The sequence below is a fragment of the Pleuronectes platessa genome, chromosome 7 (assembly GCF_947347685.1).
Source record: "Pleuronectes platessa chromosome 7, fPlePla1.1, whole genome shotgun sequence".
NCBI lineage: Eukaryota > Metazoa > Chordata > Actinopteri > Pleuronectiformes > Pleuronectidae > Pleuronectes > Pleuronectes platessa.
The window spans coordinates 26,880,868-26,901,032 of NC_070632.1; the positions used below are offsets into that span (position 1 = coordinate 26,880,868).

Here is a 20,165-nt window from a genome sequence, read left to right on the forward strand (position 1 = left end):
ATATCCACCATTAACATGTGGCGTCCTACCTGTTTCAGCTGTTCGATGTGACGGAGGGCTCTCTGGGGAGCATCAGCCCTACACACAACTTTGAACCACCACATTACGATGGAATCGAGTCACTGGTGGTGCAGGGGGACATTCTCTTCAGCGGCTCCCGAGACAACGGCATCAAGAAGTGGGACCTGGACCGCAAAGACCTGCTGCAGGTACTGGATGAGTCAAAGGGTTCATTTAGAAATAGAATTTCTTCCACGTATCTTTCACTTTTTACTCTTTGTACCTGTCACTCAGAATCTGTTGCGTATGAAAGCAACCTTCATGCAATGTGCATGTGCATGTGCACTCCTGCTACTGCCATGGATTGAATACATTTTGTGGGAAATGCTGCATTGAAACAATTGCTGGATCCACTCCAAAATGTCGTAATTCTTAATCACCCCTCCACAAATTGTAATGAAAACCAGTTAAGTAGTTCTTGTATAATCCTGCTAACTAAGAAAGGCAGCTGAAAACAAGCTCCTTGGCAGACTAAAATAAATTGAATTGTAAGTCATCCCCTACATTAGATATACATGTATGTCTTGGGTGTAGCTCATCAAGAAATGCACCTTCATTTTCTTTTTTTTCTCTTTTCAAATATTTCCAGGATGGTATATTTGTAAATTTTGTGATTTAAATGTACTGAAAACAAGAATTATAATGTCTTATAATCACTGCAAGCTACTGTAAAAGCTATTCTGTTATAAATGGACCAAATCACATGTGAAACACAGATTCTATCGCATGTGTTAACCCTGAAATGTTTTTCTCCATCAGCAAGTCCCCAATGCTCATCGGGATTGGGTCTGTGCACTGGGCGTCGTCCCCGGCTCCCCGGCCCTGCTCAGCGGCTGCAGAGGCGGGGTGCTCAAGCTGTGGCACACAGACACACTAGGGACCTTGGGGGAGCTCAAGGGTCACGAAAGCCCCATCAACGGCATCTCTACCAACAGCAGCCACCTGTTCACTGCCTCAGAGTGAGTCTTACACACACACATCACATACACATCACACAAACACAAACACACACCCACACACACACACACACACACACACACACACCTTCATATGTCTCCACGTTTTAAGAAAATTTTCTGTACTTCCCTATACAGTATATTTATTCATTGACTGGTCCTCGCTATTCTTATGTCATGTTGCAAAGTTCCGTCCCTGGTCGATCCCACAGAGCCACAGACCCTCTACTTGCCACTTTGGCGAAGCTGCCTTCTGCAGTTCTGGATATCTTTCCTTCTGCCTCTGACCACACATCAACTGAAGCTCACAGATCTTTGCTGTGTCGCAGCTGATCTATTTTCAGACTCATAGGCTGTTAATGCATAAGTGTCCAAAATGTTTTCAAACTTGTGAAAATCTGGAAGGCATGTCGTCGACACCAATTTTTATGTAGTGGGAAACTCGGAGTACACACAAAAAGACAATATGGATGGATATTAGATTTTATTTGTTGCGAGCTCTTTTTGTACTCAACAACTATAATTGATTTGGGACAACAGGAGCCTGTTCGAATTAACACATTACACCAGTACTGTGTACAGTGTCTGATTTGAGAGAATTCCCTACTAACAAGAATCAGCTACTATTCCCCTTTTTTTTTTTCTAAAATAAGCAATCTGAAGTGAAAGCCGTTAAAAAATCATCATCTTAACTAGTTTCTCGCTACTGATACAAGCTTTCTTGTGTCTGTCTTTTTTACTTTGTTGCCTTTCTCTTTCTGATGCATCTACAACCGGCAAGCCAAGTTTGAGACCTGCCTTCTTTCAGCAGCCCAAAAATTGGACCACTGAATAGTATATTATACACGCAATGAATTGTAAATAACCTGCATATACCTGCTAATTTGAGTTTAAAATAGGTAAAATAGTCAGGACCTTGTTTCATCTGGTAAGTTAAAGTCTTGAGCTTGAGCAGTTCCTTAAATTCCATCAAATGGTTTTCCTCAAGATCCATAAATTGTTATCTGAGAAATTAACAAAAATGTTACAAAACGCTCTATCTCCCAATGTTAAAGAATGTGAGACATGGTTCCTGGATTTGCCTCCTGATCTGGATCTGAGTGCACCTGCTTGATGATGTCCTTTACTTTTCTTTGACATTACTTTGTGTCTCTGTGTCACAGTGACCGGACTGTGAAGATCTGGCGTGCAAGCGGTGGACTGGACAGCACCTCAGAGGTGGTTGACAATGTGGACGAGGTGGAAAGCAACTGAACAGAGCGCCACCTGCTGGGTTTTACTATGGAAGGACATCAACAGCATCCAGTGATGCTGCTTCCCTCCACTTTGACCCCTTACCTCTGAATCCCAATGCTCAGCCCTAAAACACACCTTCATTGCGATGTAACCTTTATGACTGCGCCAAGAGGAAACACTAACGTCAATAGCTGTGTTGTTACACTCTGTATTCTCAGAGGCTTCTGCTAATCACATTTACTTCCCTGTATTGAGGTTTGTGAACTTTGTCCTTTCTCTTCTGCACTGTAGACACAAATGCTTAAGAGTTTAACACTGCTCTGTGCTGTGCCAGGAAAACAACTCAAATACAGACACACAACTACCCAGGGGAAGGGTGGTAGAAATAAACAGGAGGAAGAGAAGAAGGTGGCAGAGCTAACAGGTTGGTAGCTGGTCTTCACAACCCAGTTCTCTAGTGTCTTTAGATTGTTTCTCTGCAAGTGAAGCAGGACCAATGTCCCCATGTTTCCCCCCCCCCCCCCCCCACTACTATCAAAAGTGTCTTTACTTTGTGTAGAAACAACAAATCCCCTTATGCCTCTTCCTAACTGGTTGTCTTTGCTGTCCTGCACTGCACTGGTGAACAGAACACACTTTACAGTCACAAACCTGCTTCGAGGAGACATTTGAAATTATAGGGGATGTGATTATTCAGTTGCCTGCTGGGAGTTATCTGTCTGCAATGGCAATGGATTCAATCAGCATTCACTCCTGGGCCAAATGACACAGGTTTTATTTGCCTCCGAGATGAGAGAGCACCTTTAATTTCTGTGCGCTTGGGACGTTGAATGATAAGCACCGGGGGGGGGGACAGAAAGGCAAGTGGTAATGGAAGATGAGTCAATCTCCTTTTTTGCGGATTTACCTGGGTTTAGAAAAACCTGTGTATACCCTCTAATTTCTCTGTGTGTGTGTGTGAGAAAATCGCTACCATAGTATGTCTGGTGAGGTCATGTGTCGTCCTGACAAATGGAAGGCTACGTCCCTTTTTATTCTCTAAGTTTTTAGTTACTTCCTTTTCCAAAACACTTTGGTTTTGGGCGTAATTTTATTTACGCTAAACTAAGCTGACTGGATGCTAGTTGCTAGCTTAATATTTACTAGCATTGAGATTGTCGTCAAACTCTGCGAGCAGGCAAATAAATGTATTTCCCAAAATGTCGAACTGTTCCTATAACTCTTGAGCACTTGTGAAAACAGACGTGATAAGTATTTGACATTTCCTAAATATGAGCAGGATATTCTACACCTGTTTCTTTGTAAGTGAAAAATTGTGTGTTCACTCTTCACATGTTGCTGTTAACAATCACTGAACCCACACTACTGAGTCTACGTCTCCTGCTGCTAAGTCATGTGCTCACCTTCCTTCACCCTATGAGAGGGCTTCTTGTCGTGGACTCCAGGTGAGGTCCACTCGGTACCGTAGCAATGTGTATGTGTATATATATATATATATATATATATATATGTAATAGCATCTTTTAGTTTCACTGAGAGGAGAGACCGACAGACTCTGCCCATGTAGTGAGCCTAACCCCGCCTGATCGCCACGCTCTGAGACACACTCCCTGTCTCCATGATCTGTCTCTGTCACGATTGTGTGCCGTCACTTTTGAATGTTCTGTGAAACAGCAGCTGTAGACATTATTCAAAATAAATATCTGATGTATGTAAACAATGTGTTTTGAGAAGAATCTGACTGATTGTTAGTTTTGTGGGACCACCGATCTGAACACAGTTTCACACCAGAGGCGAGAGTTACACTTTGGACAGAGCTTTTCCTCCAGTGAGGTGGCAGGCTTTGGTATAGTGGCTAAAGGTTACTGTAACTTCTTTTCTTCTTTGTTTTGTTATGCTGTCCTTGTTCCACATTTTGGGCCTTCCCCTCTGGAGTTTCAGCTGCCAATCCCAAGCGGCGGCGATTCTAATGTCAGATGCCTGGTGAGAATAAACGCCATCTGTCAAAAACAAACAATTCTGTGTGGTTTTTAAAGTCTTATCCCTGCTATTAATAGACCTGCAGGTTAGCTAGTATAACTTTTTTTTTTTGTTAATGTGTCGTATAACATTTAGAAGGAATTTCTGTGAAGCTGTTGACCACCACTAATTTGAAAAAAATAATACCTAGATATTCTTTCTCCTTCTTTTTTTTTACACTTTTTTGTTTGTTAAGAGACAACGAGAAAATCAACCATTCCTCAAAACTTGGTGGAGCATATATTTCTACAGGTGCTTCATTGCTGTCTTCATGTTCACATTGTTCATAAATTTATCCCGATGCAGATCTGACAGAGCATCCTTGTTATTTGATTTGAAGGTCATCGGTTTCTCACATGTAGGGTAGATTTCATTTTTCCTACATGAATATGACTGGCAGGTTTCATTTTCAGTTTTTTGCTCTTTAGCTGGCTGCCAGTAGATTTGAATAGAGATGCATGTTTCCTCTTAATAGCATCTCTATTATCAGTCCAAGAAGCCTCTTCGATGAGATGGGAAACATCTTAAAGAAACACAAGCAGATACTAGTACTACTCCTGAACATACCATGACCTGGATGACAGACAGTCCTCCCAGATATTAAAGGTAAACAATAGTATCTTCTGTTTCGGGATGAAATCATTTTATAATGTGTTTTATATGGTTCTTCCAAAATCCATTAATTTATCTGAAGACATGAGCATTTCATGGGGGGGGGGCTGCAATGTCAGCCATTGCAGCTGACATTGTGAGGGGTGAGGTACACCATGATAAGGTCAGTAGGGCCTTTCCATTATCTATATTTGAAAGATGGACGAGGTGCAGAGAGGCTGGCTACATTATGATTTGATACAACTGATGATGGCAAAGTTAATGTGGAAGATGGATTTTTTTTAACTTCTAACTGGTGAAAATGAAGACTCAGAGTCTGGACGACATCATTTTCCTGCCTGTGAACCCCTTTGGGTCGGTGTGGATGGAGAGCTCCAAACAAGTTCTCTGAACTGCCCACGCTCCAATCAACGCCTTGTCACGCATGAGGGACATTAATGAAATTACGAGTTGTTTTATATTAGGATACTTTCATGAAGTACTAAGAGTAGCTTGTCTTGGATGGACTTCAATTATATGTTATGACCACTGACAATCCATTTGGTTATCAAAGATATGATAAGATAAGATAATCCTTTATTACTCCCACATTGGGGACATTTGCAGTATTACATCAGCAAGAGTCAAAAGACATCAGCAGGTATTAAGTAACATGAAATACTTAAGTGTAAGGAATAGCAAAAGTATATAGAAATATATGAATGTAATTAAACTAAAATGTACAGAGTAAAGACAGGAAGAAATACATGCAGTGTGAGAATATGTACAGTGACTGGATTGCAAATGAACTATTGATATTGCACAGACAGATGAATATAGCACTGTGAATATTGAACAGATCAGCAATGTTAAAGTGCAGTCCATAATGGTGGTGCATCTGCTGCAGGAAGGAAGGACCTGTGATACCTCTCCTTCAGACACTTAGGATCAATCTGTCCGTCGCTGAAAGAGCTGCCCAGTGCTGCGATGGTGTCCTGCAGGGGGTGGGACTGGTTGTCCATGAGAGAAGACAGCTTCCCCATCATCCTCCTCTGTCCCACCACCTCCACTGGGTCAAGCTAGTATCCCAGGACCAAGCTGGTCCTGATCAGTCTGTCCTGTCTCTTCCTGTCAGCAGTGGAAATGCTGCTGCCCCAGCAAACTACTCAGAGTCATAAAAGGTCTCCAGGAGCAGGATGGAATACTGTCCCTGTTACAGGAGTGTAAGACTGTGTGTGGGGGACAGGCTTATCAACCATATATGATGGTTTTGCAGTTTGATATAAAGTTAACCCCAAGAAGAGCATTCTTAATTGCTCAAACCAAAGATTTCTTTCCAAAATGTTTTTATGTTGGACCAAGCAGCCACTGTGAAGGACAAAGTCAAACATCTGGGTCACGGTATCAGGGAGGATTTGTCTGTGTTGTATGTATTCACAAGCCAATATGATGGTAGGTAAATTTCACATGTGTACAGGTGAAGTCAGGCAACCGATGTGCTAGTTGCGAAGAAGCCAAAGCTTTGCAAATATGACGAGAGCTATTTGCAGTTTGGTTTCACCGTCACTGGCACGACTGAGCAACATCCTCAGTGTGTTTTGTGTGCCGAGGTGCTGGCAAATGACAGCACCTCATGAGTTATTGAGTTCAATCTCTTCATCGATGCAGATTCCACATCGTGATGCATCTAAGAATCGAGACATTTCCAGACCTCAAGTGTGGTACGTGGTGAAACTGAACCCTTTCAAGACCCTTAAAAAAAAAAAAAAACAAGCAGATACTAGTACTACTCCTGAACATACCATGACCTGGATGACAGACAGTCCTCCCAGATATTAAAGGTAAACAATCGTATCTTCTGTTTCGGGATGAAATTATTTTATAATGTGTTTTCAGGACACTGAAAAAAAAAATGGCTCTGCCAGAGTGTCTCTTTTGGCTCATTTTGCTGGTCCCAAGCCGGATAAAGGAGGAGTGTTGGACGTAGAGCTAGCAATAACGCCCAACTTAACAGTGTGGCGCACATCGTCCTGCGGCGCACTTCATCGTGCAGCACACATCATCATGCGGTGCACATCACCCTGCGGTGCACATGGTCCTGGGGCGCACATCGTCCTGCGCCGCACATCGTCCTGCGCCGCACATCGTCCTGCGCCGCACATCGTCCTGTGGCGCACTTCATCTTGCAGTGCACATCGTCCTGCGCCGCACATCGTCCTGCGCCGCACATCGTCCTGGGGCGCACTTCATCTTGCAGTGCACATCGTCCTGCGCCGCACATCGTCCTGTGGCGCACTTCATCCTGTGGCACACTTCATCCTGTGGCGCACTTCATCATGCAGCACACATCATCCTGTGGCGCACTTCATCGTGCAGTGCACATCTTCCTGCGCCGCACATCGTCCTGCGCCGCACATCATCCTGTGGCACACTTCATCCTGTGGCGCACTTCATCATGCAGCACACATCATCCTGTGGCGCACTTCATCGTGCAGTGCACATCGTCCTGCGCCGCACATCGTCCTGCGGCGCACTTCATCATGCAGTGTACATCATCCTGCGGCGCACATCATCGTCAATAAATGTTTTATTTATGTGCACCGCAGGGCGCGAGCCTTCGGGTGGTAGAGACCCAGGCCGAAGAGGCTCCCCAACGCGGGCATCCCAGGGGTCCTACGTCACACCGGCGCGCCACTTGGAGGGTGGCGTGCGAAGATAAAAAAAAAAGTCAAACGCTTCGCCACTGTATCGTAATTTTTTTGTTTTATTTTCGACGACCACTGAGCAGCAACAGGCTCGAGTGCACGACGCTGGCAGCCGGGCAGGCCCTGCGTAGCGAGTCTGTGGGTCACGGCGACCCCGACCGACAAGCGACAGGCCTCGCGTCACACTGGCCCTACGTCTTTGCATGTGTCGTGCGGCTATAAGAGTAATAATAAAAATTTGTTTATTTTTCGTTCTTCTTCTTCTTCTTCTTCTTCTTCTTCTTCTTCTTCGCATAACTGAACAGGAACAGGTTCGAGTACACGACCCGGACCGGCCCGGCCCGGCGTCACGAGTCTCGGGGTCACAGAGACCCCCAATCGGAGAGACGGCAGTCAACTCGAGCGGAAGAAAAACAGGAACGTGGTGCTCCTGAGCACGCGGCACTCGAAGGCAGACGTCAGCGACCGCGCGGACGGCAAACCGGTCGTCGTCCTGGACTACAACCGCAACAAAGGAGGCGTGGACAACCTGGACAAGGTGATCGGAATGTACAGCTGCAGGAGGAAGACCGCACGCTGGCCCCTGGTCGTCTTCCACAACATTCTCGACGTCTCTTCCTACAACGCCTTCGTGATATGGCGAGAGGTCAACCCCGACTGGATGTCGGGCAAGCGGAACAAGCGGACGGTGTTCCTCGAGCAGCTGGGAAAGGCTCTCGTGGCTCCATACATCGCGCGGAGGGAGTGCGTCCCTCGCACCGAGGCGTCTGCCGCGGTCGTGAAGGCCCTGAAAGCGGCCGCCGCCAAGCTGAGAGACGTTGACAGCGACCGAGAAGATACTCGGCACGAGCGTCCGGCCGCCCCTCCGGGCCCAACCCTGCAGCAACAACAGCGACAACAACAACAACAACCCCACGGTCCGGCCTCCTGTTTAGCCCAGGTCGTCGCAGCCGCCGCAGCCTCCGTGGCAGCCTCCGTGGCAGCCTCCGTGGCAGCCTCCGTGGCAGCCCCGCTCGCCCCAGGAACAAGGACTGTAAAACTCACGCAAAGTGCCGCGGGTGTGACAAATACATCTGCAAGGGCTGTTCACTTTTTTATTGCCCATCTTGCGCGTGCTGATGTGTGGTGGGCTGTGTGTGTGTGTGTGTGTGTGTGTGTGTGTATGTGTGAGTGTGGTTAGTTCAATCAGTACCCAAAAGCTCACAGCCAACACTATGGGGAAGCAGGGACAACACAAGTGTTAAATGCTAAAATTAACAAAAGTCGAATGATAAAGTTTTAAACCAAATTGTATCTAGTTAAGTAATTGATACATATATTCCCCAATAACTAACTCTAAGTCTAAGTCTATACAACAGCTTTGAGAACATTCCACTCAAAAAATAAGTCAATGTATTTGGGGCACTAGAGGAGAAGTCGAGGGGTCACCAGATTCACTTGGATTCATCCCTTCAGGAATGTCTGAACCAAATGTCATGTGAATCCTTCAATTAGCTGTTGTGGGTTGGATTTACTGACCAACAACTGGTGAGTTATATATTAAACAATATAAGTAAAAGGCACCATTACAGTATTAGGTACGTTGTACAGAGTGTAGAGCCCATATTTTGGTCTATATAAAGAGACTTCATATTACAAGTGATATTGTGTCACAATAACACATAGATGTGATGCTGTCACAATCCAGTGAGATCACTCACACACTCAGACTTTGTTCAGAGGCTTAATGAACGACTTGGGAGGCCATCTGGTTTGGTCCGTCATGGATCTGCAGGACTGTTTGACGTCTGTGACAGAGACGGCGCCTCCTGATGCGAGTGTGACAGTGTTGAGTGTGTGTGTGGATGTCACTGACGAAGTCTCAACACGCTGAACGCTGTTTAAAATCACTTGAACTGAAGTGCATCTTGTTGAAACTAAGCTACGACCTTCAGTGCTCGTGTGCTGGGCTGCAGCTAGAAACTCTGAGGTTATCCACCTGACCTCTTCCCAGAGAGAAACACAGAAGCTCATTGGTCAGTCGCCTCTTCTTTTGATGTGAGTCTATTAATCCTCATTAAAGACAAAACAGCACAACCAGCTGTTTCTCAAGATGCAAGGATGTGCACATTTAGATCGCTGCCCTGCTGCTGCTCATTGCCGAGCAGATCTCTGCCCCTCAGAGAGAGAATTTGACCTGCCTCAGCACAAACCAGATTTCAAACAGCCTTTTACACTGTGCTAAGCAACAAGGGAACAGGTGATTTTTACTGAGGGTGCTGACATTTCCTTTATGTGCCCATTTTGTTCAGAAAATCCTATTCATCATCATTTATACTGTACTACAATAAATATTATACTATTGGTTTGGACTTGTATAGACATTATATTATATTGCACCTCACAAGAGAAACAAATCTTCCTTCACGCTGCATGACGTTGCATAAATACGAGAGCTGCAAAGATAAGTGAGTTGTCAACATCACCAGTAATTGCATTCGGACTCATGAAATGATTGGTTGTCACTAAAGCTGTTTTGAGAACAGAGGAGCTGCCTGTGAATACACAAATGTCAGAGTCAGGACTTTCATGTGTGTGCGTGTTTTGAATATGTTGTCTAAATGTATTTGTATTATTGTGTTCTGGACCCTGTTGAAAATCAAATGGTACAACTTAAGGGGTTAATCCTAATAACAAATGTCTCATTTAAAAACTCTGGATAACATCTGACTGCGTTGGTGTAAGAGAACAGCAGGATTTCCCAGAGTAAGTGGGTGGGTTGATGATGTTTCCAAAACATGACAGACGGAAAAATAATCAAAACAAATCACATTAAGGATGAAATCAATTCGGATGAAAGAGAGGAGCCATACACATATAAGACGCCAATGGAGCTTGGTGTAGATGAGACGTTAACAGAAACACATGATCTTTGCAGCAGTATTTGTGCTTTTCCTCCTGCCTCTGCCTGCTGCCCCACCCCTCACCTGGACGCGCCGGACACTTCTATTTTGTTGTGGACACATCTGAGCTGAGAATCTCCTGCTGCGATGTTCTTGTGAACTAAGTGCACCCTGCCCATGCTCTCACATGACCAGAGTCTTCAGCTGGAGAGACTTAGAGTGCTGAAGCAGAGTAGAAGGTTGGCGAGCGAGTCACAGAGAGTCGGCTTCTAGCAGTTTGTCACTCAATGCACGTTCATGCGTTTTGGGGCCGCAGCTTTGACAAGAGGGCCAATGGGAAGAGATGGGGATTTAGCATACTTTCAAAGTGTAGCCTGACCTTGTTAGACTTTCCAGGATAACAAGCCCTAGATTTAATAAGTGGAATCATCATCTGTTATTTTGACAATCAATTCATTGTTTAAGTATATTTTCCAGCATCGTACCAAAACATTTGATGGTAAATTTGAAGACATGATGTGTGGGCTCAAGGAATCTTTCTGTCACTGATTTCTGATGTGTCCAAATGATTGATTAATTAAGAAAATAATAATTTGAGTAATCAATGATTAAAGTATATAGGTTTTCCTCAATAATAACAAACCAAAATATAATTGAACTACATGTTCATTCTACCTTTATATATTTGAGATGTTGGTAAAGTTTGGGATGTTTTTCTATGATTCAAAATGAATCTGTGTGTAAGTGGGTTGTGGGTTTGAATTATTCTTGCCTGCCCAGCGTTAGTCATAGACAATGTTCTCAGCCGTCAGGCAGGGATAAGGAGGATAATGAAGTTTGGAAGAACTCCATACATCTATCACAGTCTCAATTTGGCAAATTAGGGGAAGGAGAGATTGAGGAGAGAGCAATTAGGAGCAGTCAGAGGGGTTTCACATTCTAATAACTTGGAATCTATCTGTGGCACTGGAGGATGAATATAATTCAAAGCTCACAATTCACAGGCACTGGAACCTTAAAGAATACAACACAAACTAAAAACTTAATATCATGAATGAACTTTGATGGAAGATAATAACATTGTTTTGATTGAATTAATCCTAATATTTGTAAGGGTTTTATGACCAATAAGAATCTAATATGAAAGTACACAGAGAGATAATTAGAAATTACTTTGGAGGAGGTAAAGTTGTAATGAGGCGATATTAAAGTTCATATATCAGGCAGAAGCATCAAGGGGTTTGTCTCTAAATCACCATCACCTTCATTATTACAAATGATCCAAACCACCACTTCCTCTACATTGCTCCCTCAGCTGCTGTATGACCTACTAGTGTGCCAATACTGTGAGGAGCTGAGATGAATCTGGCCCAGCACGATGATCTCTGCCACGTTCCCTGTTAAGATTTTTAATTATAGTGATGGTTTTTTCAGAAACGCTCTAAGACCTTGATGTCCTATGGTGAATATTGGCCAATTTTGAAAAAGTTATAGCGCCTACTGGAATAACCAATCAACCCATGACTAGTGAAGGGAAAAAAGGCATCGAGAAAGTGTGTGGAAGGTGCAGCTTGATTGAACTAAAGGGGACTGTTGGGCCTTGGTGAAAGAATGCACTCTACTGAGTTCTATTCTAGTGATTGTTAAAAGTCCAGACTTGAAGGCTAAATCTACAGGCTAAATTTCAGTCTTGGTTATAGCGCAACCAGCTGGCATGGTTGGAAACGTTTTTTATTATTATTATTAATCTCCTATCGTCCTTTTAAAAATATTCTCCCATCAGATTAATAGATTTGCCTGTTTAAACTTGTCAGAATTGTCCTAATACCATGTTGAGGTGACAGACTGATTTTGAGTTTTAGATAAATTGTCGTTGCCATATTCACCGAGACACTTAGACAAGGTTCCTCACTAGAGCCTTTCTACAACATTTGACTTTAACTAGTTTTCACATCACATTTCATCTACTTTGATTGGCAGATATATCAGGCCAAGAATGACTGAATACAAATATACATTTTCCTAGAGTCCCAGCTTGAGGACTTCTACAAGCCAATATTCAATCAGTCATGGTGCAACAGAAAGTCAGCCCAGTATAGTAATCATCATTCCAGGTACATGAAATGTCATGGACTGGTCCACATTTCACAGTGACAAAATATAGACTTGGTGCATGCTCACTTGCGCAATATAGTGGACACAGGATTTGATACTTATATCTACCACCCCACACACAAGAAGGGACATCTCACTTATTCGCAGACTGTCTGATGGTCGCAACAGCTCTGTCAGGTGATGTCCAGCGTGCAGCCCGAGAAGCACCAGAAGTGAGGGCCTGTCCAACTCTGCTTGCAGCTTTAATTACCTTGATTTTCTTTAAAGCCAGACAGACCTTAGCTAGAACACAGTGTACTGTCAATGACAGAAAAACAGCAATTCAATGTGTGAAGCTGTTGCACTTGAATCTTTTTAAATGTCGCCTTGTTCTTGACGCAGCATCAGCACTTGTTTTAATTTTCACAGGTAAGGCTCTTCCAACAGTCTTTACGCTCATTCTCTCTCTGTGTTCAGCCTAGATGAAATTCTCATAGAAGGAAAATATTCTGAGATGTCGCCTGAAATAAATGGTTGATTCGTATTGGCTCTTTCTTGTCCTCTTTTTTGGTATCGTCTCAGAGGAAAATAGGAGTCATATCATCTTGCTGTTCTTTGTCCTCTGTGTAAAAAGCCAGGTGCATCAATTTGCCCTCAAATTTTAGAAGCCACATTAAGCTCCCTCATCCAGAAGGTGACTCAGAGAAATGGCTGCAATACTAACATGCAAAAAGTCGGTGTCAGCTCGATGAAAAAGAAAAAAATCAATACAGCACTGAGAGGCCCTTTTACAATCTTAGACAGAAACGAGTGAGTGCAACAGCTTACAATAGTATTTATCCAGATGACCATATATTTTTGGTAAGGTGGAAAATATGATAACATATTATATGACCAAAATTGATATTCTGCATTACATAATCTAAATATACTATTAAATGTATACTTTGGGAAATCTGTGGGGAAAAAAACGCCCATTATCACATTGTTCAAGAAAGTGAATCCGCCTCATCCATATCTGCACTCATGTCACTAACACTAAGGAGGATTGGGTCTATGAACTGCACTGCAGTCTGTCACCAGGGGGCGATCCAGATGGTTTGGCTTCACTTTTGGGGAGCTGTCATGTCGACCATTCTTAGTCAGTCTTCACCTCTGACACCGGTGATACCCTGATTTTTCCTGCAGCAAAACAGTAAGGCTATTATGTGTGGTTTTAAATCAATCATCTCAGCAGTTAATTACAGGCTGGAACATACGTGTTAGTGAGAGCCCAGAGAAAACACCCAGCCACAGAACAGGTGTTTGACCTGCAGAATAAACCTTCTGTCTGTTTCTTCAGACTAACTGAGGCTGACACATATATTTCTATATTTAGCTCTGTGGTTCATGCTGGGCTGGTAAATTGAGTTTGTTTTGCTCAGGTGGTTTTTGTTGTCTGTCCCCAATGCAGCACTCTTTACAGCTGTCCAATCACAGTGTTATCAACCCTCTCAGCTCTGGTAGTGGCACCAGCTCCTGCGACACATGTTTCATACCTGACAGTTATTGAAGGAAGCAGCAAACTCCAGGTGGGTGGTGATTAGAGTGTGTTGTAGTAGTTGCAGGTGGACAGAATTATGATAAACAACAGCTAGTGTTGATTGATCCCTTGCGGTTTTCTGCTAAGATAGATTTTTTTTAATAAATTGAGGTCAAAATATCAGAAAAAGGCGGTGTTCAACTTTTCAGACTCCTCGATCGGGGCGCCACTCCAGCAGCTGTTTTGGTGTCATACAAATCTAATGAGCTAATATTAAAGCTGAATTGATCCGTTAATTTAGCTTTATTTTTGTTTTATGTCCATGTAAAATTTCTTTATCCTTTTTTAAGACACTGCATCGTTAATCATTTCAAACTTTACTTTGTTCCTTAACGTATTAGGATATTTAAGTCACACTGTTTTAGTTCTTTCTAGTCATACTCCAAACATGTATAATTGTATTGTCTCCCACCCACAGTGCCGACTCAGCTGGTTCTTCTCTGGATGATCATAAATTCTGATGGAGGGAACAAGAACATTCTTTTTCCTGTTTAATTGTTCACCTCAATTACCTTAATAGAAAAAATGTGTGTGGTAGAAATCAGCCTTTAAATAGATCATTAATCTGATTAGAAATACTCATAACATTATTAAATACAGTAATCAAATAACAAAATAGCGTATTTTTCACCAGTTATTGCAAAAATACTGCTGAGAAAATAAATAATTTCATTGTTACACACTGGGTCTTCTTATATTGCCTCCAGAATTAGACCAAAATAACAATCTCATTTTAATGGGAAGGGACGAAGTAAAGAGGAAAGTTGCTGCTGTTAAAAAAGGTCCCAAATGTTTTTTTTTTAAATCCATGAATCTCAGCTCCCAGCAAAGTAATCAATGAGCCTATTGATCCAACAACCTTTTTAACCACCTGCAGTTCTATTGTGGCTATTTTGTTCAAGGCTGCATTCTTGAACTTGAAATACACGATCTCATGATCTGTGTGATGGTCGACCACTTCTGCAGGGCCTCTTGAAAGCACTTTTACTTCACTGCAACCTGCACACACACTGGCTTTTACACTTGCAAAGACTATGCATTGATTTCCTTTGTTTTCTAGAGGTCTACCAAAACCTTAACCGTAAATATATCAGACCCAGTAGTCTTAGTGTAAGATCTGATGTGAAACCAGAAAACTTCCTCACCCAATATTAAATGTTAAACCTTGAATGGATCTCATGTTATTCCCTACTCACAAATGGTGCTTGCATTTATATAGACTACTTAGGAGTACTAATTATAATTACATTTTGTACACACAGCCCTCATCCTCACCTCAATTTAAACCCTGAAACCAACTCTTGAATTAGCCATTAGCCATTCTTTTTCATTGTATCAAATTTGGGTCTTTATGGTCTTTACACAGAATTCACATTTTTTTCTTTGTCTATGCAGTGTTTTTGTTATAGATATAATACTATATATTTGAAATATAAGCATGACAACATGCTAATTTTCAATGTGCCTTTAACCATCTGGAGGAAATATATTCTAAAAAAATTTACAAATTAGATAAAAGCTTTCTAAGTTGTACCTCCATAGCTGAATAAGAAACAACATGGCCGCCAATCAGCTAACTGTAGAGGAAACTGACCTCAGTCATGGAGATAACTTAAAATCGTTCTTTTTTTATTTATGGTGTAGCAGGTATGTTTTTCATCCAGACTGATCTGTATATCTCCTACAAATACCGTCAGAGCAAGTGTTTAACTGAGCTCCTGTTGTCCAAACGTGCTGGTTAGCAGCATAGCTAATCTAGCTAGCCTTTTGCAACAACGATATTTGAACAGAGCGGCTATTACCTTGAGTTTAACATCTGTTTCTTCTTTAGTTATTTGCTTTGCACTTATTATTACGCACCACAACCTAAAAGACAGCACTCAACACTACATTATAGTACAGGCTGACTATGTGTAAAAAGGTTTATTGTACCATAGCTAGCTGCTAGCTACATCCTTAATTATGTGATAAGTGCATTTGTTTATTGTCCCTTTGAAATAAATAAATGATAAACAATCTTATTATCAAGGTTAACATAATAATTGTAATAAAAATAATTTAAATGTTATTTCCAAAGACAATATTAAATCAAAACATTGAATCAAACCAGGTCCGGATCTTAATAATAATGACAGTGCTTCAAACAATAATAGAAAAATGATGATGATGATGATGATGATGATGATGATGATGATGATGATGATAATAATAATAATAATAATAATAATAATAATAATAACAACATGATTTGTATAGCATGTCATGCAAGAAAGTTCATTCGAAATTGCATTCACATGAAATACAAGAAACCAGTCAGGGACAAAATAGCATAAATAACTATAACTTAATGTGGAAAATAAAACCTGCCTGATGATAATAACAGTAATATGAATAATAACAACAACAACAATATTGATATTAGTAATAAAATAAGTAAAAGTAATAATATAAAGAGATAACATAAAGATGAAAACAGACTAAATACGGTAAAATACAGCATTCGTGTGTGTGTGTAAGTGTGTGCCCCCCGCTCTCTCTCTCTCTCTCTCTCGCTCTCGCTCTCTCGCTCTCTCTCTCTCTCTCTCTCGCTCTCGCTCTCTCGCTCTCTCCCCCCCCTCCACAGGAGCACCGAGGCGCACAGAGAGGCGCGCTCGACCCCGACGCCCTGCAGCTCCTGCTCCTGCCCAGTTCTCCCTCTCCCTCTCAGTCTCTCCCTGCCTGTCTCTCTCTCTCAGACATCAGGAGGCTCGTCGTGCTCGTTTCTCTCTCCCCCTCTCCACGCGAGGTTTCCCGTTCATTCAGCCATCCTTTCCGCTTCTTTCGGCTCCTCTCATGCCGCCGTCAGGGCGCTGGATACGGGGCGCTTTGTGATCGACTGATGAACATGGCGTGCATTGGGGACGCGGACCCGTTCACCGCTGCCATACCTGCCACCAAAGTTGAACTCACGGTGTCTTGTAGGTGAGTAGAAAGTGCTGCTGCCTCACTTCAGTGTGGGCTCAGCGCGGAGGTGTCGGTGAGAGGCAAAGTAACCACAGGATTCTCCTGATTGACTGAGGAACTGTTGTTTCACTGTGGCTGTAAGGATGGATGCTCACGCACCAGATGGACGTTTTTATTAGTGTCATTGGATGTAACATGAGCCGAATCATTCGTGGGGGTCCCTCTCATCCGTGTGTCAGTGGAGGTTTGATGGTGATTCGGGGACTGAGGTGGAGACGTGCAGGGAAACGCAGCTGGATTTGGTGCGTCTGTTGGCAGCACTGCGATTCTGGGTGATCTCCTGACGGAGGTCAGAGTGGCCAAGTCTCCCAGCTCTGACACAAGTGAGAGCTGTGGGGATGTAGGTTTTCTTATGACTGGAAATAGTCACTTTCCTCTCTGAGTCAGACCTTGTTTATATATTTCATATGTTCATGCTTCTTTCCGAGGATTGTGAGCAGAGACTGGGTGAAATGTGCCTGAACAGTCCGTGTGCTTCAGTTTTACTCCAGAAGCAGCAGCTATCTTAAAGCAGCCACACAGACAATTTATCACGTTGGTTGGTTAATTAGGCTGTTTTTGACAGGCAGTCCTCAATGGAAGACACCAATCAGGTTCTCCATTGTGATGATTTTATGCTTCTTTACATTTAGTTGGAAAGGAAATACCTGTATTTTTCCGTTTCTATCTTCCATCAGCTCACATATTTGTCATCTTCTGTGCATTAACATTATTCAGCCTCCTGCTCAGAAAATACGTGTTAATATATATTAATCAGCAAGAGTATGGATGTGCATATTGGTGATATGATCACAAAAGACAAGGAAAAGCAAGGAATGTATTGGAAATAGTTTTTTTCTGATCAACTTGCTGATAATTGTCTTGATTATTTGATTAACTGTTTTAGCATGTAACATATATTCTGCAGCTCTATGGAGGGGAGACTGCTATTCCTCAGACAGATATCCCCTCAGTCTATGTTTTGATGATGGAGGTGGAGAGTGAAACAGAAATGTTTGTTTTAGTTGATGCAGTGAGCTGGATAGCCTTAACATGGATTTGACATTATTTGCATTGTGAATTGACTGATTATGTCTCTTTATTGATTCATCGTTAAAGTCATGTTTTCTAACTGAAAATCAAATTAAGCGGCGTGCTTTATCAAAATGGTCATGGAAGTTGGAGGTTCACTCTTCCATAGTAACTGTTCTAGAGCTTTAAATAGTATCCAATGGTCTTCATCAATAGTCGTTCTCTTATACAATTCAGATTTCCTTCCAGACGAGCGGTTCAGCTCTTTATCAGAAATAAACTCTGTCAATCCTACACCAGAAAATGCATATCACATGGCCATTCATGTACACTGGTCGTGCATGTGCCAGGGTAAATAAACTAGATCATCTTCCCTGTAGCTGGTTGCCTAGTTGCAGAAAATATATGACTAAGGAAAAGCAATGGCAAAGGATTTCTTATTTTGGACCAATGACGATGAGGTGGTCCATTAGTGGTTAAGAAAATCATTTATTAGTCGCAGCTTAAACATCCAATGGAGGCATCTGCAGGGTTTTCTCGACCCATCATCCACCAGTGTAATACCAACAATGATATATGAGATTTTTATATTTTAAAGTAGAGTAGGTAGTAATCTGTCTTTTCTGGTAATAGCTGCATCACAATACATTTTTCATTGCACTGTAAAACCATTTTATTTATTTATCCATCTGATCATTTTCAAGTTTTGTGTGTCAATGAATTCAAAATGTCCATCACAACTTCTCAATATAAGGTTTTAAATTCAAATTATTATTGTTATTTTTGATATTAGACAAAGAAAAGCAGGAATCACATCCTCACGTCTGAGGGGCACAAAAAATAAATATTTTCCATAAATCAATGAATCAATTAATAATTTTAGTTTAAAAGCAGCTGTAGTTCCCAAGTATCATTGATATTATAATGATAGAAAACATTATCATATTATATATAATAGGATATTATTAATGTAAGGGTATTTAATACTAGTCATAAATATTGTAATTTTTGGTTAGCCCTATTGGGCTCGAGTAAATAATATTTTACTTGATGGTTAATTATTTCTTTCACTTTATTCTTGTAAATCCTTTTAAAGACTTATAATGAACAGAAGAACAAAGACTTTGGACTGAATAATGTTTCCTCTGACCATAAAGTCCAGCAGCTGATGCACAGAACTGAGGTTCTGTTGCTGTTTCATGTCGCTCTAACATAAACGCCTGATAATGGCTTCACAAAAGGAATCTGCCTGGTAATGACCTTAATGATTTAGAGATCAAAGCCTGTGTTTTTCCTTCCAAAACGATGAAGCCGCCATCTTTAGAAAATAATCGTTCTTTTAAAATTATGACATCAAAAAAGGAAAGATCTTCCAGGGTCATAGTTCATCTTTGTTTTCTTACAAAATACAAACACACCCAATGCTTACACATGCAAACACTGAGTATGAGCTCTGGCCAGGGCTGTGCGATATGACAATGTTGTGTGATGATAGAATAATGGTTCAAACGCAGACGCTGCAAGAGGCGTTTGCCTGTGGCACTGCACCATATGGAAAAGAATCATGAAGATGGAAATAGGTAACAGCTGTAAGGTGGATATGAAATTACCTCTAATGAGATATGAGATGTGATCATATTGCACAGTCTTGGCTCGAGCTCATGTTGTCTCGAAAGGAAATAAATAATTACAGAAAACAAAAGGAGTATATTATTAAATTGCTCTGTTTCTTTTAATGTGTGATATGGAGTCTTGAGTCTTAGGATTATTAAGCAAGTAGTGCAGTGTCCACTGTGAACTTGCCTGTTTGGAATGGGCTGTTTGTTCTGCCTGTGGTGATGCTGGTTGCAGCTTCCTTTCTGAATCTTTAAAAGTGACTTACAGTTATTGAGCTGCAGCAAGTAAAGAGCAGCTGCAGGACTCGGTCCACAGAACCCAGAAGCCTAACCCCTGCTGCTGCACAAAGAGCTGTTCATCTGTTTATTCCAAGGTCAGTGATTCTTGACTCATCAGGCAGAACCTGAAC

The 20,165-nt window shown here is 41.9% G+C and overlaps 2 protein-coding genes across 8 annotated transcripts in view; both read left to right on the forward strand.

Annotated features, from left to right (window-relative positions):
* Positions 1-4,251, forward strand: part of kif21a (kinesin family member 21A) — a 54,708-nt gene extending 50,457 nt beyond the window's left edge. For all 5 annotated transcript variants that reach the window (XM_053427574.1, XM_053427575.1, XM_053427576.1 and 2 more), the window contains 3 exons: positions 39-209; positions 820-1,019; positions 2,180-4,251. In XM_053427574.1, coding sequence (XP_053283549.1) covers positions 39-209; positions 820-1,019; positions 2,180-2,270 — 462 coding nt within the window. In that variant the 3' untranslated portion in view covers positions 2,271-4,251. The remainder of the gene's footprint in view (positions 1-38; positions 210-819; positions 1,020-2,179) is intronic.
* Positions 4,252-16,994: 12,743 nt separating this feature from the next.
* The window catches only part of LOC128445096 (copine-8), a 73,953-nt gene continuing 70,782 nt past the window's right edge, over positions 16,995-20,165 (forward strand). For 2 of the 3 annotated variants that reach the window (XM_053427863.1, XM_053427864.1), the window contains exon 1: positions 17,010-17,086. In XM_053427863.1, the coding sequence (XP_053283838.1) occupies positions 17,010-17,086 (77 nt within the window). Of the gene's footprint in view, positions 17,087-20,165 lie in introns of all 3 variants that reach the window. The other variant, XM_053427865.1, reaches the window with a different exon arrangement.